This window comes from Dermochelys coriacea, chromosome 1 (genome assembly GCF_009764565.3).
Source record: "Dermochelys coriacea isolate rDerCor1 chromosome 1, rDerCor1.pri.v4, whole genome shotgun sequence".
NCBI lineage: Eukaryota > Metazoa > Chordata > Testudines > Dermochelyidae > Dermochelys > Dermochelys coriacea.
In genome coordinates, this window is record NC_050068.2 from 347,555,402 (window position 1) to 347,581,486 (window position 26,085).

General features: G+C 49.0%; 1 protein-coding gene across 1 annotated transcript in view; it reads left to right on the forward strand.

The window, feature by feature from the left end:
* Positions 1-26,085, forward strand: part of LOC119844306 (collagen alpha-1(VII) chain-like) — a 114,866-nt gene that overhangs the window by 17,183 nt on the left and 71,598 nt on the right. The window contains exons 7-19 of the mRNA XM_043499227.1: positions 7,918-7,998; positions 8,103-8,153; positions 10,232-10,267; positions 10,402-10,455; positions 14,566-14,601; positions 15,108-15,167; positions 15,970-16,095; positions 17,403-17,474; positions 17,958-17,993; positions 19,553-19,612; positions 21,750-21,794; positions 24,009-24,044; positions 24,960-24,995. Of these exons, the coding sequence (XP_043355162.1) occupies positions 7,918-7,998; positions 8,103-8,153; positions 10,232-10,267; positions 10,402-10,455; positions 14,566-14,601; positions 15,108-15,167; positions 15,970-16,095; positions 17,403-17,474; positions 17,958-17,993; positions 19,553-19,612; positions 21,750-21,794; positions 24,009-24,044; positions 24,960-24,995 (729 nt within the window). The remainder of the gene's footprint in view (positions 1-7,917; positions 7,999-8,102; positions 8,154-10,231; positions 10,268-10,401; positions 10,456-14,565; positions 14,602-15,107; positions 15,168-15,969; positions 16,096-17,402; positions 17,475-17,957; positions 17,994-19,552; positions 19,613-21,749; positions 21,795-24,008; positions 24,045-24,959; positions 24,996-26,085) is intronic.

Here is a 26,085-nt window from a genome sequence, read left to right on the forward strand (position 1 = left end):
GAATATTAGAACCAATGGTCCCTCTAGCCCAGCATCCTGGCGTCCAAGAGTGGCCAAGGCCCTATGCCCCTGTGGGCTAGTGATGGGGCTAAGAGAGGCACAGTAAGGAAATCCACTGTCATTTTCAAGCATCCCAGGTGTTTGTTAGCAAGAGAAGTATTATTTTAGAAAATACTGGGAGTTACGCTGGCCGGGCCCTTTGAACTGAGCTGAAAACCAGTGGTGTATCCTTACAAATGCCGTTGCAATGGGCCGTGGGTTCTGGGTAGTTCCCGGCAATGATGCACATCAGGATGAAATCCAACCCTGATTAGAACAGACCCGTTGAAGACCTGCTGCCGCTCCCCTCGCTTCGTAGTCGGACTAGATGACCTCCTGAGGTCCCTTCGTGATATTCTATGATTCTGCATAAAGCCCTGCTCTGTCCTGAGATTTCAGAGGGAATTCAGATGCAAATCGGTATAACTGTGAGCTAGTGGTCAAGGACCACTAGAGGGCACCCAACACGCACAGGCCTGGAACATATGTACTGTAGCTCTGGAAAAAGGTTCTCCAAATTATGGGAACGGGCAGGTTTTAAGGAATTACTAACTTGGAAAAGCCTCCAGTTCAAGATCTCTCCTGCTGGCATATTTGTCTCTATTTCACTTCCCTGATTTTCCTTCTCCCTTCTCCAAGGGATATTTGAATGAAAACAAAATTCTTGTTGCTCAGGATCACAGTCCATTAGCCAGATGTTCCTACATTTCTAGGAGGGGTTGGCCCTAGAGTTGAATCTGGCAGAGATCCAGCCTATTTTAGGAGTTTCTTGGTGCCTCTCCCTGGAGAGGAAAGTCTTGTGGTTAAAGGGCTACAGCAGGAACCAGTAGATCTAGGTCTATTCTGTGCTCTGTTACTGATGTCTCCGTGTGACCTTGGGCAAGTACCTTAGGCCTCGGTTTTCACAAGTTGCTCCTATTTGGGGTGCTTCAGTGGTAGGGTGCCCAACTGGAGAATTATCAGAGGTGCAGGGCACCACAGCTCCCATTGATTTCAATTGGCATTTTGGGAAGAAATCAGTCTCCAGGAGTCTCAGGTTTGGCACCCCAAAATTGGGGCTTCCCAAATCCTTGGCTACTTATGAAAATGTAGACTTCAGTCCTGCAAGTTGTTCCGTGTCAGTAGACCCATGGGGCTCCATGCGGAGGCCACCCACATCGGATAATTTATGGGCTCAAAGCCTTAGGCTATAACCTTTCTGTGCCTCAATGTCCCCGTCTATAAAATGGGGGTGATAATACCTATTCATCTCCTTCACAGGGGGATTGTGAGGCTAAATGTATCGATATGCTTAGATACTGCACTGATGCGTGCCATAGCAGTGACTCTGGAAAGAATATAGGGGTGATAGAGAACAAGCCACTGACCATGACCTCAGTGTGCGATGCTGTGGCTAAAAGGAGCTGCTATGAGCCTTGGCTGTATAAACAGGGAAGTAGCGAGCAGGGGAGTGATTTTTACCTCCGGGTAGGGCCGTGGTGAGACTAACACTGGAATGCTGCATCCAGTTCTGGGGTCCACATTTTTAAAAGGCTATAAAAAATTACAGCGGGTGCAGAAAAGAGCCACGAAAATTATTTGAAGTCTGGAGAAAATGCTCTATGGTGAGCGGCTTAAAGAGTTCAGTCTGGTTCGCTTGTCAAAAAGGAGACTGAGAGGTGACTTGGTTACACTTTTGTGTAAGTACTTTTGTGGGAAGAAAATAGCAGGCACTAAAGAGCTCTTTTCTCGAGCAGAGAAAGACAGAGCAAGGGCCAATGGCTGGAAGCTGCACCCAGACAAACCGGCCTAATTGGTGTCTACATTTAGCACAAAGGGATTAGCCACTCAAACAAACCGGGAAGGGGAAAAGCGGATTCAGGGGTGGTGGAAGTTTCCTAAAAGTGTGGGGGGGTGGGGGGCACCAACACCAAACTGTGGCCCCACCTGTGCTACCCCTCCCCCTGAGGCCCCATCCCCACAATGCCCCTTCTCCCTGCGGCCCTGCTCCCATGACGCTTCTTCCCTCACTCGCTCTTCTCCTACCTCCCCCCGCCCCCGTTGCTTGCCCTTATGGCTGCTGAAAAGTGACAGGGCCATGGCTCCCTCCCTCCCCCCTGTACTAGCACCCCTGGGTGGATTCGTCATCTCTTGATGCCTTCAGCTTAAGATCGGCCGTCCTTCTGGACGCTGGGCTTCAGCCAAACACAAGTTATTCGTTAGTCAAACACAGGTTATTGGCAGACATGCCAAACCTGCAGAAAAAATGCAGAAATTGGGTTTGTTTTTGGCTTAATTGGCTTGTGTGTTGCTTGTTGGCTAGTTTTTGGCTTGTAGCTTGTTGCCTGATTGGCTTGTAGCTTGTTCCTTGTTGTAGCTTGTTACTTCTTTTTTTTTTATCAGCTCCTGGCAAGCAGGGGCAAGGTCAGGGGAGAGAGTCAGGGGTACACAGCGGCCCACCACAGTCCCAGACTGCACCCTGGGGGATCTAGTCACATAGAGCGTTGGGGTTCTTAGGGATTGGCTTGTTCTGGCCTTGTTTTGAAACGGGATTAGCTTGATTTTTGGCTTATTGTGAAAGTCGGGGTGCTTATTTACCATGTTACATTTGGCACTTGCGGTTACTGGACTCAGCTGGGTGAAATGTTGTGCCAGAGGCCAGGCGAGATGATCTAATGGTCGCTTCTGGCCTTCTGTGAATCCGTAGAAAAGCCTATACATTAAGTCAGGATCCCCGGGTTGTAATCTTGTGTTCAGTTCCTATGGCAATAGTTATGGGCCCATCCCTGCCAACACTCACTCTTGAGTGTCATCTCACTGAAACCAAACTCAGAAAATTCTGCCTTCAGGTGAGGAACAGTGCAGGGAAGAGAGAAACAGCTAGACCAAAAATACCCTACTTTCATGCAAATGACCCTTGCACCATGGAGGCAGTGTTGTTTCTACAGGTGGACCATATCCCAGGAGTTCTCAGTAGGTCTACAATAGGCACTTTCATTCTGACAACCAAACTAAACACCAAAGCCCATTCTAATCTCCGCTTCAGAGCAGTCTCCTGCTGTTGATTTATATGTAAATTGACTTCATTGCAAGTTCTGTGTGTGCAATGGTGGCAAGTTACCAGCTTCCCTCTCCTCTTTACTTGCAGCGTGGCTCCGGTGTCTTTGGTTAAATAACTACAAACCCACCAGGGGGAAATACAGCTAGAGATAAATATAGCCGGTTGTTCTCCCCATTAGCAGCAGCTCTAATCAGGAAGCATAACCATTAAAAGGTTCATGGGGCCCTTGACAGGTGTTGAATTGATAATAACCCTAGCAGTTGGCTCCAGAGATCCAATTTCTTGGTGGTAGAAGAGTTTATTAAAAGTGGGCTGTGGAATCAAATGAACTTGGTTGGAGAGAAAGACAAAGCTAACCCAAGTAGTTGTGTCATACATAAGAACGGCCATATTGGGTCAGACCAAAGGTCCATCTAGCCCAGTGTCCTGTCTTCCGACAGTGGCTAATGCCAGGTGTCCCAGAGGGAACGAACAGAACAGGGAATCATCAAGTGAGCCATCCCCTGTCACCCATTCCCAGCTTCTGGCAAACAGAGGCTAGGGACACCATCCCTGCCCATCCTGGCAAATAGCCATTGATGGACCTATCCTCCATGAACTTATCTAGTTCTTTTTTGAACCCTGTTCTAGTCTTGGCCTTCACAACATCCTCCGGCAATGAGTTCCACAGGCTGACTGTGCATTGTGTGAAGAAATACTTCCTTTTTGTTTGTTTTAAACCTGCTGTCCAGGATGGGTAGTAGAAGTTACTTTCCTCCATTTGAGTAATAACAGTAGGAGTACTGCCTGAGACGTACCGTCCAACCATTTTGGCCACTGCAAAGAATCCTATAGTGCCAATGCCAGGAGAGCGCCCAGCCTGAATTGTGCTGTTTTCTTCTGCAGCCTGATCACTCAAGGGGAAACAATGGTTCTTCTGAAGCAGCTGATACAGTCCTCTCAGACATAAAGGTAACAGGCCGCATCTGCTCGTCCTTGCTTAGCTCCTTCCACATCCCCTGCTCCACAGGAGATAACAAGTTTCAGTTCCTGGTGAGCCCAGCCTTGCTCCTGGAAATTGCTCCATGCAGGTCATTGAAGTCAACATGGGCGCGATGGCAAAGATGCACAGAGCAGCTTGCAGGCCTGGAGCCCTCGAGATGAAAGATTTCTGTTATAGTCCCCATAGCTATTATTCTGATTCTTTATTTGTAGCATGTAGGAGCCCCAGACATGGACCAGGACCCCACTGTGCTAGGTTCTGTAAACATGGGCAAATCACTTCGCTGCTGTGGGCCTCAGTTTTCCCATCTATAAAATGGGGATAAAGATACCTCTTTTATAAAGCTCTTTGACATCTACTGATGAGAAGGGCTAAATAAGAGCTGGGTATTCATATACAATTATTAATATATTAACAAACAGACAGTTCCCGCCCTGAAGTTTACAATCTAACCTAATCTATCAAGTCCCTTATCTTTTAAATGATGTCATTGTAGCAAGCACAAATAGTATCCACTATAGTTAAACTATATAGCTTCTGAGTTGTAGCCGTGTTAGTCTGTATCAGCAAAAACAATGAGAAGTCCTTGTGGCACCTTAGAGACTAACAAATGTATTTGACAAAAGCTTTCATGTGTTAGAACCCACTTCATCGGATGCATGGAGTGAAAATACAGGAGCAGGTATAAATACATGAAAGGATGGGTGGGTTGCTTTACCAAGTGTGAGGTCAGACTAACGAGTTAATTAACAGCAGGATACCAAGGGAGGAAAAATAACTTTTGAAGTGGCAAGAGAGTGGCCCATTACAGACAGCTGACAAGAAAGTGTGAGTAACAGTAGGGAGAAATTAGTATTGGGGAAATTAAGTTTAGGTTTTGTTATGACCCAACCACTCCCAGTCTCTACTCAGGCCTACTCTGATGGTTTGCAAATTAATTCCAGTTCTTCAGCTTCATGTTGGAGTCTGTTTTTGAAGTTTGTTTGTTGAAGAATTGCCACTTTGAGGTCTGTTATTGAGTGACCAGAGAGATTGAAGTGTTCTCCTACTGGTTTTTGAATGTTATGATTCCTGAGTCAGATTTGTATCCATTTATTCTTTTGCGTAGAGACTGTCTGGTTTGGCCAATGTACATGGCAGAGGGGCATTACTGGCATATGATGGCATATATTACATTGGTAGATGTGCAGGTGAATGAGCCCCAATGGTGTGGCTGATGTGGTTAGGTCCTGTGACTTAAAAAACTTCAACTTCGATGAAGTGGGTTCTAGCCCACGAAAGCTTATGCCCAAATAAATTTGTTAGTCTCTAAGGTGTCACAAGGACTCCTCATTGTATAGCTTCTGTTTATCACCCTCTTTTCACATCCTTGTAACTTTCCAAAACTTTCATTTTTGGGGCTGAAACTTTCCTCTCTTGGTAAAACCTTCCAGGTAGGAAAGTGGGCATTTTTTCCCCTAGAGCATTTCAGCAAATTCCTTTGGGTTATCTGGAGTTTGACAAAGTGATGGGGCTTGGGGGAAGGAACGAAACCACTGATTTAAAAAACATTCTTGCAGATATCATAAAATCCACCATCCTAAAGGGCTCACTAATTACTGTTCAGTGTGGTGCTCCAGAGATGTCTGGGCTGAAGGTTGGGGATGAGCCTGCTACAGCTTTGACTAATAGAGCTGGCTCTTTTAGCAGTGCAGGCTCATGGTTTAGGATCCAGAGGTCACTGGTTCTATACCTGCTGCTGAAGACCTATCTGGGGTCCAGGCAAGTCGTATGTCTGTTGCATGACTAGGAATGGGTAAGACCAATGGGTCTCATTGATGTGGGAAATTGCCACAGTTGACTTGCAGTGGTGAAGATGGACGTGCAATTCTCTTACTACCATAGCTTCTTCTTTCGTAAACCCCTCTTATGATGGAACGACTGGTGCCAGGAAAACACTGCGAAACTCAAGCCACACAGGAAGTGCCCAATCCCTTTGGGCCTGGTGCTTGTTCACATGGGCAACGTTCAAGTTTGTCTTGCACCAACAGGCTGGTCAGTCAGTTATTAGATGCACGAGGACCCGTGACCATAATCTCTACCATTCACCAGCAGTTCCCCAGTCTCATCTTTCCCATTTCCAACAACTCCCCCACTTCAACTTTCTGTGCTGTCCATCCCCAAGTGGCTCTGCCTTTTTGTCCCCTTCCGGGATGTGCAAGGATCATGAGCTGGTAATCAACCCAGAAGTACAAAAGAACCATAAAATATCAGTGTTGGAAGGGACCTAAGGAGGTCATTTAGTCCAACCCCCTGCTCAAAGCAGGACCAATCCCCAATTTTTGGGTCAGATCCCTAAACAGCCCCCTCAAGGATAGAACTCTCAACCCTGGGTTTAGCAGGCTAATGCTCAAACCACTGAGCTATCCCTTCCCCCCAAGTTAACTAATTAAATTAAAGCAAGAATTAGTGGGGAACTGGGAGAAATACTATTATTTTGCTTTTTACTTCACTCCATTTCATTTTGGGAGGATGCAAAGAGCTAATGCATTGATTTGATCAGTTTGGTTCCCAGTGAATTATTCAATTATTATTATTTATTTATGCATATTGCAGAGATGCTTAGGAGCCCAGTCATGGCCCATTGTGCTAGGTTCTGTACCAACACAGAACAAAACCAGAGTCCTTGCTCCAAAGGTTTACAATTTATTCAGGGTAAAATCCCCTCCTGTGAAGAGGGCTTGACTGGAACAAAGTACGGCCCACTGTTCTTGTATTGGCCATCTGCATGGGGTCAATTTCATCCACACTTCCTGCGACAAATCACTTTCAAAACATTGCAAATAGCAGATGGAAACACCGTGGGGCTTGGTACCAATATTTTGATGTTACAGTTCTTTTTCTCTGAGGCCTGATATTTCTGTCACAATGGGCTAGATGTTGATTCCCTTCTTCATGTCGAGTAGCACCTTATTCCATGGAGAGTCTCATTAAAGTCAGCGGGTGATGTACATGCATCCCAGGTGAAAGTAACCAGTCTTATTTGCTTCATAACATGCAGTTATGTCTGAGAGGAAGAACACGCTTGTGGTTAAAACACACGTGTGGGAGTTTAAAAAATGGGGTTCTCGTCCACAGACAAAGATCTATGATCCATTGGGGTTGAGTTTATTTCATCATGAATCATTCAATTCCTTTGTTTTCATGTTCTGGTGGTTCATGGTGTGTGAGAGTGGTGTGGGGAGTAATGTCTGGCAACGTCTAATTTCCTCACTTTCAAAATACAGGAGCAGATAATTGAGTGCAATTAATATGTAGGAACTCCTACAGGCATTGAGTGTTTACTGCTAGGGCAGGTGACCCTTAGCACAGTTTCTACCTTATACATCTCACACGTACTTTGCCAGAACATCCCAAAACACAAGCTTTACAAACATCTGTGAGTTGCAGATTAAGCCATTCCCATCCGGCCTTTTGTCACTTGGTGGTGGTGGTGCCTTTGGCCATTAATGTTCCAGTGATTTCAGTGGAATATACCAAGTCCACTGAGCACCACAGCAGGTGTGCGGTACCTAGACTCAGCTAGTGAACAGAGCACCACTGCAGTTGTGTTTTACCTAGACATGGTTGGTACATGTAATAACCCAAAAGGTAGATGCATTCTTCCTGGACATACCTGGTATCCTCAGCAACACCACAGGTGAATTCTACATGGACACACCTGAACAGTTCAGTGACACTCCTACAATTAACACTAGCAATTGCAACGTGTTGGCTTTGTTGAAGTAGCAGTAAAGCTATGGCACAGTGTAAAATTAAATAATAATCCAGCTTGCGCATCTGGGTGCTTTAAGGGATGCTGTTTTCCTTCAAGCAGGAAAATGCAGATCCAGTTGATGGCCCTGAGTTAACAAGCCATGTTAGAGTCAGAAGAACAGCTGAGAGACAGAGGCACATGGTAAAGACCCCTGTTTCCGCCTCTTCAATCTGTTATGCATGAACGCAAAGCAATCAACACTACTTGGAAGGAAGCGGTAATAACTCCTTGTTGTCCCTATACAGGTTCACTCACCTGGTGCTGCTGGAGTTCAGAAATCCCCAGCTGGATATGTGGTAAGCAATGGCTGAATATCTGGAGGTGTTTGCAGAGATAGTGCTTATGAGATAGACGCGGGGGATAACAGCTCTTGCTGCTTTCTCACTCATTAAAAATAGTAATACAACGCGGATGAGGGTGAAACGCTCCCTGTAAATAATGAACAAGCAGCAGCAGCAGCCAAGACAGTGTCCTTTGGTATGGCTAAGTGCTCCTCCCAAGAGAGATGGGGAAGGGAAGGGTATGATGCTTAAAGAGCACAAGAGGAAAAGAGAAACCAACGTTAATCACTGATGGAACACAATGACCAGCTTTGGGGAGGTTTTGTGTGGGCAACAAATATATCTATAAAATGTATATACCTCCCCCCCAATTATACGCAGCTGTTTTATTGTGGTTACGTCTGTCCGGTTGGACATGTGAAACACTCTAAACAGTACTTCAGCATTAGAGCAGGGCACAAATCAGGAGCAACAGAAGGTCCCTAAAAGTGGGGGGGCCACTGGTGCCCGAACCGTGCCCCCCCCGCCCCTTCCCTCTGAAACCCCACCCACATACCACTCCTTCTCCCAAGACCCCGGGCCTCCCCCTCCCCTTTTCCCCAAGCCCCTGCCCTCACACCGCCCCTTCTCTCGAGGCCCCGCTCCCACTCCACCCCTCCCCCCCCCAAGACCTGGCCTCCGCTCACTCCTCTCCACTCCCTACCCCATTGCTCCCTTATGGCTGATAAAAAGTGGGAGGGGGGCATAGCCCCTGGCTGGAACTCTCACTATTTCTATATTTGGTTTCATCCCAGATTGGGACAAAGATTTGGGATATCCAAATTTGTAGTGGAAAAAAATTTGTTCTTTGGAAAATGTCAAAATGGTTCACTTTGAGTTGGTTCAATGTTAGACTGCATCTTTTTAATGGTGCTGCAGTGCCTCATGGGAGTTGTAGTTTGGATGCCACATGCTCTTATTCCCCTTTATTGGCTGGGCTGCCTGGCCAAACTACATCTCCCATGATGGACCTCAGTCATGTGATTCTCACAATGCATCATGCGGTTCAGTCAGAGGGAACCTGTGCTGTCAGAAAAATTTCTCTCTGATGATTTCTGACGTGCTCACTTGCCAAAACATGGGCCCCAGTAGAATGCTTGATGAAAATTTTAAAGGGACAGGTCAAATTTGGCCTGAAAAGTAGGTTTGGTAAAAACTTTTACAGAACTTAAGACTGATATAAATGTTTCCATGATTTTTTTTTTAAATTCTTAGTGGAAATTGATTATTTTAAACAAGAAAGCTTTCCCCTACTATGGCGCTGGTTCTGCAGCTCGTCTGGTGGAGGGTCCTCTCAGACTGCATGAATAGGAGTACTATTTTTTGTTAGAGAGGAGTAAGATATTGTGATGAACCTATTGCCATCTCTATGAGGGCAGAGTTAAGGTGACATAGTTGTGTTGTATATGAAGGAGCATCTTAACTGGGCATTTCCTGCTTTACGTACGTTCCTTGTTGGGATTTTGTCTTGTAATGCCAACATTCTTTATGGGGAGAGGTCTGGAGACCTCAACTGAGCATTTACTACCTTTCTAACCATTGGGTTTGGGGCTCTGAAACCTTTTGCTCCTCAAGTGCATGAGGAGCAGAAGCCACCTGAACTTCAGCTAACCAAGTTTGTTGTGAGTCTATCCTAAAGATTCACTTATTTTCCTTTTCATTGCACTTGATCACACTGAAAAAACAGACGACAGGCCACATTCTGCTCTCGGTTCTCACAGCCTAATTTTGGAACAGCTCCAATGAAATCCTTTTTGTGTTATTTGCCCCTATGTTCAATTGGATAAAGCTGCTGCTAAGTGACCCCAGATAAGTGTTCACTGATTCCTGCTAAGACGTAATCTGTCCACTAAATGCACCCAATTCACCATGGTTGGCATCAGGATGCAGTAAGAATGAATTGTTGCATTGATCATGAGAGGTATAACGTGCCTCCATGTTCAAATAGTTCTTTTCCAAGTCTTATGGACGAAATATTTCTGAAATATGAAATATTAGCATGCAATCATATGCTCTCCTCTGAAAACCTCCTCTTCTTTTTTATTAAATTCAAGACATATCCAGGACCTCAAGGCGCAAGGAGGATCAAGGTAATATATTTATTTTATAGAGCTGTTACTACAGCTCTGTGCGTGTTAGATGCAGCTGGTTCTTCATCATTCTATCCATAATCTCCTGTTTGATTGTGTGTGTGGGGGGGGGGGGCTCTATTTTCTTTTTGCAGAAGCAGGAGTCAGACACGGTGGATCCAGAGCGGGTGCCGTTCCAAGGTCAAAAGGTCTGAGTTTTTCTTTACCGTTTTAACAAAACAAACAAAAACCCCACCCCCACAGAATCGGAGCTCCATTGTAAAGCTGAGCTGAAAAGCCTTTACTTAAAGACAAATTAAATCCTTTAAGACCCCAAATAATCATCAGCCTATTGGGCCTGACTCCACATGGCTCTATGAATTATGGTACCATCTAAAAGCCTCAGCTGAGATCAAGGGCCTCTTGTGCAAGGTGCTGTACATGCCTATGAAGAGTTTCCAGTCTCAATACATCATACAGACAAAAGTGGGAGAAAGGAGGTAGTATTATCCCCATTTTACAGATGGGCAGCTGAGGTGCAGGAAGTTCAAAGTGTATGGCTACACTGCACACTAAGCCCAGGCTCTGACTCAGGTTTGAGCCCAAGCCCTGCTTCCGTCCACACTCAAATCAGTCTGACTTGGGTCAGCCAGCATTCAGGACCTGGGTTCTGCGACTTGGCTCCAAGCCCTGTTATTTTGCACTGTGGATGCCGATCTGAGTCAGAAGATCTGTGTAGTGCAGTCTGGATGTGTCAGCATGGCTGTGAGATCCGGGTGAAGCAGTAGTAAGCCACAAAGCAGTGGGGATGCCCAAGCATAGGTTTGGAAACACCAAGTACACAAACTCAGCTCCCACAGACCTGGGTTTACAATGTAGGGTAGACATAACCTCGGCTGGCCCAGGGTCACTGGGGCAGTTGAGGGGATGCAGCGGTGCATCATTTGTTAGTGTTGCTCTCCATGTTTGCAGGAGAAACCCAAATGCAGATCTTAGCAGGTGAAAATCATCACTGGAGCTTAGCTCGCGATTATGCCATCACAAGGAGCACCAGCCCTCATGCAAATTTCAGCCCTGCCTGGGGGAAATTCCCTCTGATTGGCTGCCTCCCCCACTTCCCTGCCCTCTGGGGAAGAGCAGCCAATGAGGGCTGCTGCACAAAGCAGGCAGAGCTCTCGCGCTGCCCCTCAGGAGGTGTAGCCCGGCCTATGGAAGAGGCCCCTAAACTACAACTCCCATGAGGCACTATGGCAGTATTTCCAAATAGTTCCAGTTTTCAGCCAGTATTTTTCGGCCTCAAATTTCCACCAAATAATCAAAAATTTCAGATGAAAAGGGATTTGGGGTTTTTTGGTTGAAATTTTCTTTGTGGGGGAAAATAAATCGCATTTCACCCAGTTCTATCCTATAGGCCCCTCTCCCTGTGTTAGAATAACAGCCAATCTCCCTTGTTCCCACGTACCTCTGCCCCCTCCATCATCTCTCTACTCTAACTCTGTGTATTTCTATTGAGCCCATCACTGTGGTATCTTGGCATCAACTTGACAGATTCAGGGCTCTGGTCAGTCACTGAGGTTAGCACAAAGGAGTGAAGGAGCAACTTTTTGCTTTATAGGGAGAAAAGGGATCTCCCGGAGCCAGGGGAGACAAAGGAGAAAAGGTACCTTTCAATTGTTTTGTGTGTTGAAGCAATTTTTGACACATGGAGTGATTCCCCGGCTCCCTAAGGGACTGACCTGGCTATCCATTGTCAGCCACCTTCTAACTGAAGTTCTAGATGGATCTGGAGTCCGGGAGATTTAAATGGGACCCCAGTTGCTACGAGAGTGATCTGTGTTGGCACATATGTAATTAGTTAAAGATCAAGCGCCAATAGATAGTGCCCAAGAATACATCTGCCCCTTTCTGCTGCAGACCTACTGCCTTGGGCCTTCTGTTTGTGCAAAACGGGGGTGCAATGCTACCAGCTCGGAATGGAGAGTGTCTCACAGCCTCTTTGCACTGGTGGAAAGGACAGTGGAAGGTGCAAGGTAGTGGGACGTGGGCCCAGTTTGTCCAGCTCAGCAGCAGACCTCAAGCAGGATGCCCTGAGGTTGTTGCTGTGCTGATCCAGGTGCTCGTAGCAATGCACTGTCCTAGGGGTTGTGGCCTTTTTTATTTCACAGATTGATCTAGACCAGGGGTGGGCAAACTTTTTGGCCCGAGGGCCACTTCGGGGAATAGAAATTGTATGGTGGGCCATGAATGCTCATATAATTGGGGTTGGGGTGTGGCAGGGGGTGCGGGCTCTGGGGTGGGGCTGGGACGAGGAGTTTGGAATGTAGGAGGGTGCTCTGGGCTGGGACTGAGGGGTTCGGAGGGTGGGAGGAGGATCAGGGCTGGGGCAAGGGTGCGGGAAGGGGTGCAGGTTCCGGCTGGGGGTGTGGGCTCTGGGGTGGGGCTGGGGATGAGAGGTTTGGGGTGCATGAGAGTGTTCCGGGCTGGGATTGAGGAGTTTGGAGAGTGGGAGGGGGATCAGGGCTGGGGCAGGGGGTTGGAGCGTGGGGAGAGGCTCAGTGGGTGCAGGCTCTGAGTGGTGTTTACCTCAAGTGGGTCCTGGAAGCAGTGGTATGTCCCTTCTCTGGCTCCTATGCAGAGGCGTGGCCAGGCGGCTCTGCACACTGCCCCATCTGCAGGCACCGCCTCTGCAGCTCCCATTGGAGCGCTGGAGGGGGCCATTGGAGCGCATAGGAGCCGGAGCGGGGCCATGCTGGCTTCTGGGAGCTGCGTGGTGCGGCCCCTGACCCTGTGCCATGGCCAGAGCACCGGAGTGGGGCTGAGCCACATGGTGCGGCTCGCGGGCCGGCTTAAAAGGGCTCACGCACCAGATCCAGCCCACAGGCTGTAGTTTGCCCACCCCTGCTCTAGAGAAATAAACAATGTGGAAATATTCAAATGTTTCAGGATGTGAAGGAGAGGGGAACGTGCTTCTCAATCAGGGCAGGGAAGCAGCACAAAGAGTCTTGCAGTGGGATTGCTGCAGATGAGGAGAGACGATGGGCTGGTGTGAACCCAGGTTGAAGAGTGGGGGGTACCTGGGATCATACAACAGTTTCCACCAACTGTCGGTGAAAGAGTGCTGGACAGGGCTTTTAAGCCACGTGTCCAGCATCTAGGGCCACTGAAGTGGATTGCACTGAGTCTATGCCATGCCATTTGTATCCAGTGAGTGGGCTGATAGGTAAACCAAGATGGGAATGCCACGACACAGCCAGCAATCATGTGATTGCTAAAGTTTGGTGGCGCAATAAGGTTGCCAGTGATGGGCATAGACTGAACGTCCAGCTAGACCACCTTAAGGACCTAGCTAGGGATCGACCTGGGTGGCGTTCAATCCTCAAGGAGGCTGCATGCCTTTGGGATAATGATGATCGGAAAGCTGGCTGGGCCACCAGTTCTACGTATTCTGCAGTAAGTGCAGTTGAAGGCATGTCTCTATAATAATGTCTTGGGAGTGAGGAGGGAAGAAACTGCAAGAATCAGAATGGTTTGCTCTTAGGGGTTGCATCATTAAATGGTCACACTGCGGAGCTGCCTGTGATGTGCATGCTCTGTAGTGAGAGAGAGGGGGAAGGACTGGGCATCTGTGTAAGAGGCGATGTCGTCTTCTTGCCAGGGGAGATGGGGGAGCCGGGAGAGAACTTGAACTGCAAAATCTGGATCAGGATCCAGATCAGAAGTTTCTTATGGTCCGACTGCTGGGATCCAGTGTGTGGGTTTTGCCCATAGGAAAGATAAAAACTCAGGTCCAAATTCCCCCCATGTTTGGGTCATTCAGACTCTCTTTAGTTCAGGCCTAGCTCTAGTACTGACCAGATCCACAGTGAATTCGGAAGAGCAGGCTGCTGGCCTAACATTGTTTGTTCCTGGTGCTTAAGAGCTCCTTTGAAGCTGCTTCCTACAGACAAGAGCTCCTGGATTTTAACCCCCAAAGCAGTGATTCTGTCCCTAAAAACCACTCATTCATATCTGCATAGGAGCTGCTGGTGATTCCAAGGGTAAGTCTGGAGGGAAGATCTATGGCTTATCTGTATACACTTAGGATCATGCAGCTAATGCTTTCCGTCCCTTTTCCTCCACGACCATGCTTCCTGTGCCCTCGTGGTGAGTGGAAGCAGCAGTTCTTAGCCCACAGTTATGACCAGCCAGAGATTCTCTGTGCCCTTTGCAGATTACAGAGAAATCTCTGACCTGGTTCCTGAACCCCTGCAGGGCATATTTCACCCAGCCCTCTTCCCCAACAATGATCACGGGCTCTGTAACTTTCTCTTCATTCCTAGGGCACTAAAGGAGACAGAGGAGAAAATGGTCAAAAGGTAAGAGACGACTTTGGCACCATACTCAAGGACTCTCAGGGTTAGGGTTAGGATTAGGGTTAGGTTGCTGTTCTTACCCCATTAAATTCATGTGTTGCTGTCCCTTCCTGGCTCTTCTCTGTACACAACAGGGCTTTGTTCAGTAATGCTGTGTTTTTAGATCTAATCACTCTAGACGATCAGTGGCTGCCTGCAGTTGTCTCTTGTGTTTTCTGCAGCGTCGAGCTGTTCAGCTTCTCTCTGTAGTTCTCTCCCTCCGGGAGTGGGTCATATAACTCTCCTCCATCAATGGTGGACGCAGCAGCCTTACATCCATCTATCTGTCAAGCATCTTGGGGGGGTTCTGTAGCTCCTGTCCCTGGAGTATTGACTTCAGCAGGAGTTGGAATGGGCCTGAAGTGAGCAGCACGTAGTGATGTGTCCAGTATGATTTTGACAGGCCCATGATGGAGGATGTGGTGTGTTTCTAATTATTCTTGATCTCCTCCCCTTATCTCTCTTTACAGGGAGAACCAGGAATTGGGTTCAGAGGCCCTGCTGGTCAGGCTGGGCCCCCTGGGCATAAGGTAAGGGTACAGGATCTCACTTTGTCTGCACATCATCTAAAGTGCTCTCTCTTTGTGCCCCTTGCTGATCGCACAACCACCATGCAGGCAGGCACCAAGGGTCTGTGGGGCTCACTGGGGCTTGCAAAGATGGGCTACCGAAGCCAGTCGAGGCTCTGGAGGGCAAGACCACCCATGTGTTCCAAATGCACAGCTCCAGGGAGGTATCTCCTGCAAGGCACCATTTCACACCAGACATTTCCTTTGGGGTGGGCAGATGGAGGGTCATTTTACCATTGCCAGAGTGCGATGCTGAAGAATCAGGGGCGAAGCCTATTAGCCAGGCTGCACTTGTGAGATTCCAGGACTGAAATAAAGGGGGCACTGCAGGCATGTCAGGATTTGGAGGCATTGGTGGAGCCATTTCGGTTTTGGAATAATAGAGGTGAGCTTGCAGGTCAGCATTAAGATGCTCTGGTAGAGCTGTGTGGAGCAATGGCTGGGAGGGTAGGGTTCTGCAGGGCAGAGGTGGGAGTGTGAGGTGCATGGGAGCCGAGGACTGGGGCGGTGGGGGGTGTTGCAGGTCTCATGAGGGCAACGGTGCACAGAGAGGTGCCTTTCGGCCCTGTGCCTGGCTCAAGCCAGCGTCATTAGGCCCTTCCTTGCACTCAGTGGACTCGCCAGTTAAATCTGGAAGGAGCAGTAGATGAAAAGGGAGCAGAGAACCCCTTGCGAGTAGCCTGCTGGTCATGGCTACAATGAGCTGCGTTACCGGGAAGCCCGCTGCTCGCGTTGAGACTACAGCCAGATTGCTTTGCAACAGGGGGAGCCCGGGGCCCCGGGACCTCCAGGAGTGCAGGGCATCCAGGGTATTCGTGGCAACCCTGGCATTCCAGGATCGCCGGGAGAGAGAGGAGCTCCGGGTCCACCTGGCATGCCAGGGCAGAAGGTAGGTGACGTATCTTGGGCACTAGAGAGCGAATGTGGTGGTGGGGGCGAGAGAGGACTGCATTGTACCCACAATCGCAAGGCACGAGGGTGCGAACAGATGCTGAGGCTCTGTGAGAAGACGTGTGGTGGGAGGGACCTCACACAACGTGGGACAACCAGTCCAAAGGGCCACTACCATTCCCCCATAGCCAGCTGAACTCTTGCCTGGGAGATTCTGGAGGCAGAGCCTTTCTCGGCAAACGTCCTGCTGCCGGAGCACGAAGACCTTCGTCCCCAGGAAATGGCTGTGTCACCCTGACACAGGCTGGATTCCAGGCTAATCAGACTCAGTGCTACAAGCACAGCAGTTACAGCACAGTGAGCAAGCTCTCGTGTTGTGAGCGAACAACGGCGTGATGCACGGGGACAGTTTATCCTTGCCAGGCGCTGCTGAGGTTGGGATATTCCTTTGCTCGGCTGTTCATTGCGACACTGAGAGCAGTCCCCGGTGTTGAATCATTAGGGCGCTTGGAAGCTGCTGTATCTAATGTTAGACCACGTCAGCCAGTCCAGCCCAGGAAAAACAAACAGTAGCCCCCTCCCAAGCACTGCATGAAGCCCAATCACTGTTCCCACCTGCCCTCCAGCAGTGGTTCACTCTTTCCCCCTCTTCCCCATGTTTATTAACTCTCTGGGGCTGTGAAGCCACAGGGGACCTGCTAAACTGACTTCCTGCATAACAAAGGCTGGAGAACCTCACCCTAGAGATTCAAGCATCAAGCCCAGACCTGGTCTGTGAGCTAGAGCATCTCGTCTCTATCAGCTTGTGCGGATGGTAGCATGCTGGAGAATCTCAAATGACTCAACAGTCGAACCTAGGAATGGTCAGACTGCATCAGACCCACGCTCCGTCTAGCTCAGTAGCCTATCTCTGACATTGCCCAACTCTGACATTGCCCAAACAAGCTTTCTCCCTTGGATGGATCTCCAGATCTGTCTACAGAGCCAGCCACCCTCTGGGCCCAAAGGGATCTTGTTTTTAATTCCTAGAAAAACCCAGAGTTGCTTAATGTGATCTGGGGAGGTGGAGGTTGTTCCTCAGCCACCCCCTCTATTAACCCAACCCCCTGCCCAGTTGCCTTCTGACCATTGTAAGCTTCTTCTACTGTCTAGGCCATTTACTGCCCAGGTCCCTCTTGCTGGCCATCTATGGGGAAACTGTAGGGGGGGACCCACCCCTCTGAGGGGGGGTCCCTTTGAATACATTTGGGGGCAAAGAGCACCTCGCTATCAAAGTTATCTTCTTAACGTTTTTTCTGTTTGAAGGGGGAACGCGGTAAGAGAGGCAGGAATGGACCCACTGGGCCGGCAGGACCTCCCGGGCCCCTGGGAAAACAGGTGACCTTTGGTTATTTTTCACTGTTGCATTCCTTGAATGAGCTACGCGTACCCGTGTTATTGTATATTATGTGCATTCCCCAGTCATGGACCAGGCTCCCGTTGAGCTAGGCACTGTACAAACACAGATCCTTCGTGCACAGATCCCAGATTGTGAGGGGGCGTCCTACACAGTGGCTGGGAGGGGACGGTGCCTGGATCCTTCCACGTGCAGATTTGGCCTTGGGTCAGGAGTGAGGCCCAAGGGCAGAGGGATCACGACAGGGAAGTTGGTGCTGCCGCCAACCAGGCTGTATCTGTCCCATGGAGGGAGGGAGGGAGGGAGGGCTTTGTTCTCCGGCTCTCAGCCCTGTTCTTTTCACCTGCACTGAATTCCTTTTGCTGGGTGTATTCCAACCTGCCTGCCGCTCGCCGGCTCCGCTCCTTGGGCCACAGTGCATCAGAGGTGTCGCAAACCAAAGTGTGTGTCTCCTTGGTCTGCAGGGGATTCGAGGGCTGCCCGGGACCAATGGCAACAAGGTGAGCTGTGGATGGCGGGAAAGACAGAGATGACGCCAGTATGAATCCCAAAATGGTAGCCTCAGCCCAAAGCTCTGGGCTTGGAGGGAGGGGTGGGAATTGCACTCTGAGGAGGACTGAAAGGAAACACAGTGACTTCTCGCTGCCTCCTGTCTCACCCCAGACAGCTGGAAGCCAGGCCTGACCCCATCCAATATCCCCACCTGCTTAGGGTTGCCTGGTGACTGGAAAGTCTGTTCAAAAGGGGACCTGTACAGTGTCCGGTCAGATGCACTGACTGGACACCAAAAGTCCAGTTACCGCAGGCAGCAGTAGGGAGAGGCTCCGAGTCATCAACCCGCACCAGCCCCTGCTCAGCCAGGGCCTCATGGGCAGACAGGCTCCGTGTTAGGGGCTGCAGCTCCCGTCCCAGCCCTGGAGCAGAGCGAACCCAGCTGGGGGGGGGGGGCGGAAGGTTCCGGCACTCCTGCCGTAGTGTTCGGTTTTCAGAAATTAGAAGTTGGCATTCCTACACCTGCTCTGCCTTCATGCACTTTCCTCCTGAGGACCCACACACCCGAATGGTCTCCTCCAAAGCAGTGTTAACAGACGAGAGACCTGATCCCAAGCCCACGGAGGTTTTTTCATGGATTGCAATGGGCTTCCGATCAGGCCCCTACCTGAGGGATTATCACTTCCCACTAACTTGTAACAATTAATTAATAAAACGCTGGAAGGGATGGGATCCAGGCGAGCTGCCCTGCCTGGTTGCGTTGCTTTCATTGCACGCCAGCCCCTTGCCTGTGCTTTAGGCTGTGTCTGTGCAGCGCAGTTAACCTGGGTGGGTGGATTGACACCCGGGTCTGAGCCCCTTTGTTAGCCTCGCCCAGGTGTGAACATCCCCGCTGGCAAGCCCTACCTCCGTCACTGTGTCCTCATACTGTCTGCCCTTGCCCATGTGTACCGGGGGCATATCCCACGCTTCTTTGTGCTGTGATGCTCTAGAATTCTTTCCTGGTCAATTGCAGGAGAACTTCTCTGTCCTTCAGGGGAAACTGTGGCAAGGGACTGTCAACACTCAAGTGGTTTAGCCTGTGTCCTCGCATCAAAGTGGGCAAGTTCCAGCCCGAGTTCCAGTTGGGGAAGGTGGTCCTGGCTTAAGCTTCCTCCAAACCCAGATCCGAGGTTTCTCTGTGTGGACTGTAGGGGTGTGTGTAGTTAACAGTGGATAAGAGCCTGGGTTAACTAAGCAGTGTAGACGTGCCCTTCAATGTTGCCCTCTTAAATAGTGGGCCCCGCCAGGCAGGGGCTGTGATTTGTCACCTGTCTGTGAGGCAGATCTCCTGCTGTTGGCACTAAAGCAATAACAGGGGGATCAGCGTGGTTTGGGCCCGGCCGTTGTGGGCTCTGCAATACAAGGGATTGAGCCCACGCCCGGTGGAACTGACGGCAAAACGCCCATTGATTTCCGGGGGCCTTGCCTCCTGCCCGACGTAATAACAGAGGGCTCTGGCGCCGAGAGGAGAAATGTGCAGCTGTGTCCATGAAACGACCCCTTTGTGTTCCTTTCTGTTGCGCAGGGGGAGATCGGCCTCGGTGTGGCAGGTGCGAGAGGTCCCCGCGGATTGCCTGGCCCCGGGGTAGGTCGTTCCATTATCACGCCAGGCTCCATTCGGTTCTCTCATAGCAGTATCTGTCTGAACACGCGAAAGGTGTTATCGTGCAATGATCACTCATATCAAAAGCCCCTTCAGGTGCTGACCCCGAATCCCCTTGAATTTTTACTGAGACCAAATCGGGCCATGCTCAGAGGCGACAGGCTCTGTCCGCCATATAGCACACCCCACACACACCTGTGCCTCTGTGGAGTTGGCATGAAGCTAATGCTCCCTCCCACCACTACTGATCTGCCCCCCAGGTGATTCTCCCATGGTGCAAATGAGGTCTCATGGGAATTACACTGACTGGTTAGGTCTCTCTCTGAGCCACCAGAGCAAGGTCTCCTGCCCTGCTCCTATGCACTCAGCCACCCCACCCTGCCCCCCAGTGGCACAGGTGGAAGCCACACCTCAGTAAGTGAACATAACGGAGGCTGAGGGCCTGATGCTGATCTCACTGAGGGTATGACTCTGCAGAGCAAAAGCCAAGCACGGGCTACCCTACCCCTGAGCTACCTTCAATCCAAGCTAGCGGGGTAACAGCAACAGTGAAGACAGTGCAGCTCGGGCAGTATAAGCCTGGCGTAGACCCTGGGTACGTTCTTGGCTTGCTAGCCCACACTTCACTGCTAACATTACCTGCGCTAGCTGCATTCCGGCTGGCTCAGGTAGGCTAGCCTGGTGCACAGCTCCTGCTGTGCAGACCTACGCTTACACTCATGTAGCTCCATTGCCTTTTGTGGATTTACTCCTCATCTACACCACTCTAAACATGTGGCCGTCCAGCCAGCCTGGCCTCCCAAATCTTTCTGTTCATTTAAAATTAATTAAAATAATTAAGCGTGAATTCCCCTCTGCCCTCAGAATAAAATGTACGCAAAGTTTAACAAACGAACGTACATGTCTGTAAAGTGCCGACCATAAAGAGGCCTGATCCTGGAGGGGGATCTGTAGCTGCTACTGTCGTATAAATAATTACTGATAAAAAATAAATATCTTATTGGTACATTTGAATAGTGAGAGCTGAGCTGCTTTTGCAAAGTAACTCCCCCACCCCCCGAGTGCAGTACCGGGGCAGGACGCAAACCCTCATGCAGCTAGATCAGAGAAGACATCTTTATATGCTGCTTCCTCTGTGGCTGTTCTATGAATAAACTGACTTTATCATGCAAGACGTTTATACAAACCCACTAGCTGCCAGGAGAGCTTTTCAAATAGGCACCTGGGAAGTGCCACTGACTGAGAATGTCAACAGCTGTGTAAGGTCTAGTGTAAATCTTGCTAAGGGTTTTTTTGTGTGTGGGTGGGGAGGAGGTAATGAAACAATGAGGAGCTAATTCTGCTTCTAGTACTGTTGTGTAAATCTGGAGTGAATCACTGGATTCTCTGGCATGACGTTGGGTTTACACTAGTGTAACTGAGCTGAGAACCTGGCTTCCTGGGGTGTACTTAGGTCTGTATAAATGTCTGGCACTTGCCGTCAGACAAATCTTCCAGGATTTAGCGTGTAAGGCCAAAATGTACTCGATGAATTAGCTGGCAAGGCTATAGTGCATATGAAGATTTCTGAAGGGTTAATACATGAGTAATAGGTGTTGTAAGCAGGTTAGAGATATGGGGTGTGTGTTATAGATGGGTATAGGCACATGGGTTACACTTCATAGGAAAGCTACATGTACACACATTTTGTAAAGGGATAGGAAAATAACAGGCAAACAATTCCTATTCACAAATGTAGAGGGGACAGAGCAATGATGTGCATTCCAGGCCAAATTCTGGGCTGCCTTATTTACGGTACTTGGTCTCCTTGAAGTTCATGCAAACAGAACTTGCCCCTTCGCTTGCACAGAATGACACAATAGAAAAGCATCTACGCACGCACCGGACAGCTGTAAGCGCAGCTTTGCGATGACCACACTGTGACTTTGAAGCTGTCCAGGTCACCGTTCTCTCCTTACAGCAGGGGAACTGGGCACTATGGGCCTCTATGCACAGATCATCCATTGACCTCAGTGGGAGCACCACGCACACAGGGCTCTCAGGACGGGGCTTGTGTGTATTATCCATGCTTCGTCGTTTGTAGACACAGTAATGAAACTAAATCTCTCTTTGCTAACAGGGGGAGGAAGGCATTGCAGGAGTCCGAGGTCCCATTGGCATGACGGTAAGTCAGTAAGAACAAAAGAACGGCCTTAGAGGGTCAGACCAGTGGTCCCTCTAGCCCAGTATCCCATCTTCTGACAGTGGCCGGTGCCAGATGCTTCAGAGGGAATGAACAGAACAGGGCAGTTATCGAGTGATCCAGCCCCTGAAGCATATGAGGATGGTTTTGTGGCACCAGGCCCAAGGCTGGCTGGCGAGAAGCCTTAGCTGTGGATGCTGCTATAGGATGAGGTTTTCAAAGCCACATAGAGGTGGGTGCCCACTTCCCACTGATTTTAATGGGAGTTGGGTATGCAGATCCTATAGGTGGATTTGAAAACATGGGCCACAACACTGAGTGTAACTGACTCGCGTTCCTTGCCCATTCAGCATGACCCATCCACAAAGGGCTTTTTAATTCAGCATGCAGCTCCCTCTCCCTGCATCCCTTTCCCTGCATGACCTCCTGGAGCTCTGAGTCCGTTCGAACTTTTGCCCTGTGTTCCCAGAGGGGTGAGTTACGGGCCAAAAATTCCCAACTAGGTAGGGCAGTAACAACACCAGATTCCGGGTAGTACACGCAGATGGGAATAAAGAAGAAGTAGATGGAACCTGACGGGAAATAGTAACAGTTGTGGAAACCCAGAGATTATTGTATTGCAAGGCCTGGTGATAAATCTCATCCTTAAATGCAGCGCATGGTGAGGGCCCCTCTTGCATTATTAAGGCAGAATAATCTAGTGGTTAAAGCAGTGGGGTGGAGTCTGGAGACTTGAGTTCCATTCCCTGCTCTTCTGCTCTGTGTGCCCTCATAGACTTTAAGGTCAGAAGGGACGATCCTGATCACCGAGTCTGACCTCCTACATGTGGCAGGCCACAGACCCTCACCCACCCACTACTGTAGCAGACCCCAACCTCTGGCTGAGTTACTGAAGTCCTCAAATCATGGTTTAAAGACTTTGTTACAGAGAATCCACCATTTACATTATTTAAATCTGCCCCACGCTGCAGAGGAAGGCAAAATCCCCCCAGGGTCTCTGCCAATCTGACCTGGAGGAAAATTCCTTTCCCGACCCCAAATCTGGCGATCAGTTAGACCCTGAACATGTGGGCAAGACCCACCAACCAGACACCTGGGAAGAAATTTTTTGCAGTAGCTCAGAGCCGTCCCCATTTCGTGTCCCATTTCCGGCCATTGGAGATATTTGCTGCTACCTGTTGCAGGTCAGCTTCATGCCATTGTAGGTAACCTCGTCGTACTCTTGTGCAATTTGTTTAAAATGTCTGGGCCCCCTTTCCCCACCCATCTGTAAAATGGGAATAATGATCCTTCCCCAGCTTTGGGAAGCACTTTGAGATCTTTGGATGCTAAATGTGATGTTAGTGCAGACGATTTTGTCATGATGTAGTTCAAAGCCTACATGCTGAATACCATGGAAGCCAGCTTCCAGGTTCAGTAGAGCCAGAGGGTAGGATGGAATGGAGCCATTGGTGACTCTAGAGTGGGTCTCACGCTGCTTCTTCTGCAGTGTTCCCAGGAGGGATTGAATACATCCATCAGGAGAAGAAGGATGGTTATAAATGGAGAAGCTACAGTTCTTCTTCTGCACCACTTTGAGAATCAGCAGCCCCAAAGGAAGGAAAAGAGCTAAATGGGGGAAGTCAGAAAAGTGCAAGTCTTTATTCACCTGTTCCAGAGCACAGCGGGGGGTTGGGATGCTCAGTAGTTAGGTGCTCATCTGGGATTCCAACGTTCAATTCCTTGCTTTGCTACAAGCTTCCTGTGTGACATGGGGCCAGGCGCTTAGGTTCCAGATCCTCAAAGGCATGTAGATGCCTAACTTCCCCTGCCCTATGACACGCGGTAACTGCATGTCCCCGTCTCACCGCGGTGCGGTGAGGATGAATACGTTACAGAGCGTGAGGCGCCCAGATATGAGGGGCTGTATCAGTATCTCAGACAGATAGATCGCTTTGACCCGTGCACATGAGGAGATGGGCCAGAGTCCTTTTGGGGATCCGGTCACTTGCCACAATCGGGGCCTGAGTCTCCTGCTGCCTTTGGCAGCAGAGCTGTTCTACCAAGTCACCCCAGCGGGAGTGAGAGGCGACTCAAACCCTCTGTGCAGCGCTCCTCCTGCCCCCAGAGCTCTGCCCTCGCCAAGGAGGTTGCTGCTGCCTGGAGTGTTGCCACCACCAGCTGTTCGTTCTGACATGCTGTTTCATGTGTTTGCAGGGTCTGAAAGGCCTGCCCGGAACAAAAGGAGAAAGAGTAAGCAGCGGGTGTCTTAGCTGGACTTTCTGCAGCGCCTGGATGGTCACCTCAGCCAGGCCGATCTCCCATGTTCCCCAGAGGCCTGAGCAATGGACCCCATTGCTGAGGACATATGTTCCTAAGCACATTTCAACCAGTCTCCACACACACATTATTCACTCTCCCTTTGCTCTGGTTTCTGGGGTCAGATTCTTGGGCGAGAGCCATGGGAGCTACCTAGGCTAAAATACCGGTCTCTAACGCAAACAAGAACAAAACCACATTCACAACCACCTTAAATCCAGCCATTGTGTTGGGTAGATGAGGGCCAATCCCTATATGTGAGATGGGGAAAATAACACTGAGCTGCCTTGTGATGCTGTAGACAATGGGGAAACCGGTTGATGTTTGTACACTGCTTTGAGAATGTAAGGTAGTATTTAGGGGCAAAGTATAGTGTGGTTTATTTTTCCTGCCAGACAATGAGGAATACCAGGACTCTGCCTTTTGGGGGATTATCGATCCCTGTTTACAGATATCTGGTGAGAAGGACACCCCCTGTATAGCATTTGGAATCCTAGGAAAACCCCAAACACAAAGGAGAGCATTGTATAGCAAAGGCTTTGTCTAGGGGCTTGACCAAGGGATTGAGGATCAGTGCTTGTGGGTTTGGTTCCTGCTGTTCTGCAAGTCACCTAAGTCCTCTGGGCCTCAGTTTCCTCAGCTATAAAATTGGGATAGCGATACTTACGTTAGATGCGACTTTGTGTGATGAGTTAGTCATTGCAAAGTGATTTGAGACGCGCAGCTGAATTGCATTCTCTGAGCATAGGTTGCTATAGTTATAAACAAGAGCAGTTCTTAAACAGATGGGTGTATTGAGTGATGTGCCAACGGTAGAGAAAAAGTCTTTCATTGTCCTTTTTGTTTCAGGGTGATCGTGGCCTTCTGGGACCCAAGGGAGAAAGAGTAAGGGACATAAAAAATGTTGACTGTCTGGGGGATGTGGGATATAAGAAGTTGGAAGGGCTTTATGAATGCCAGTTGGCAGCTGGACACGTGTCTAAAATAATGTCAATGAGTGGACAAATTAGAGACATAAATGAAAAAAAAATTATGTTTTCAAACATCTGGGACCTCTGCTGTTTTCTTACCAAGTAGAAGAGAGAGTTGAATAGTCCCTAGACAGTGGTGCCACTAATCTGAAGCAAGTTCTGGACATGGATCCTGAATTTTGGTGTCTGCATTCGGCCTTTCATCTCAGAAGACCTAGGTTCAACTCCTGCCTTGGTTCAGAGATGGAAAGCATGGCATTAGTAGACCCAATTTTGTCCCTAGTAGACTTTTGTCTTTATCAAGAACTGAGCCCAGTACTCAAAGTTAGATATGAGATGAATTGGTGGAGCTATATGAAGAAGCCATTCAACCATTTTCTGATAGTACTGTGGCTGCCTGGAGTCACTGCTATGAGACCTTGCTTTCATGAGAATTCAGAAGGAATCCTTCACCCACCACAAAAATGCAGCCACCACTGAGGTGGAATGTGGCAGCTGATTAATGTCACACAGTACTGCTTTCTAACAGTTTAGGACAGAAAGTGAAAAATATATCTGATTACAGTTTGCACAGTCCATCCCAAAACATGTTAAAGTCTTAAAAATCATGAGATTGATTATATCAAGTAATATTAAACCAACACTGAGAAGAGATCTGAAAAATGCCTGTTGCTTTGGTCCAGCAAGTATTGAATCTCTGTCAAGTTTCCTGTTAACTTCTCTCCTGAGTGAAACGGCTTGTTAGAAAAGGAGGTTTAGAAAACCTACATGGCAATGCTACCGTTGAGTCAAAGAGTATTAAATGATTAAGGCTGATTTATGTCTGAAGAAACTACTTTGAAAGGCGCCCTGCTCCAGTGACAAATCAATTCTTAATCTCTTTCTTGAAGGAACCTGAAAATACTTCCCAACCTAAAGGAAAGTGGACTGCCTTCTCCAAAGGACTCCTTAATAAAATATACAGAGGCTTGTGAGATAAAACAGGATGGGGGAGATAACCGGGT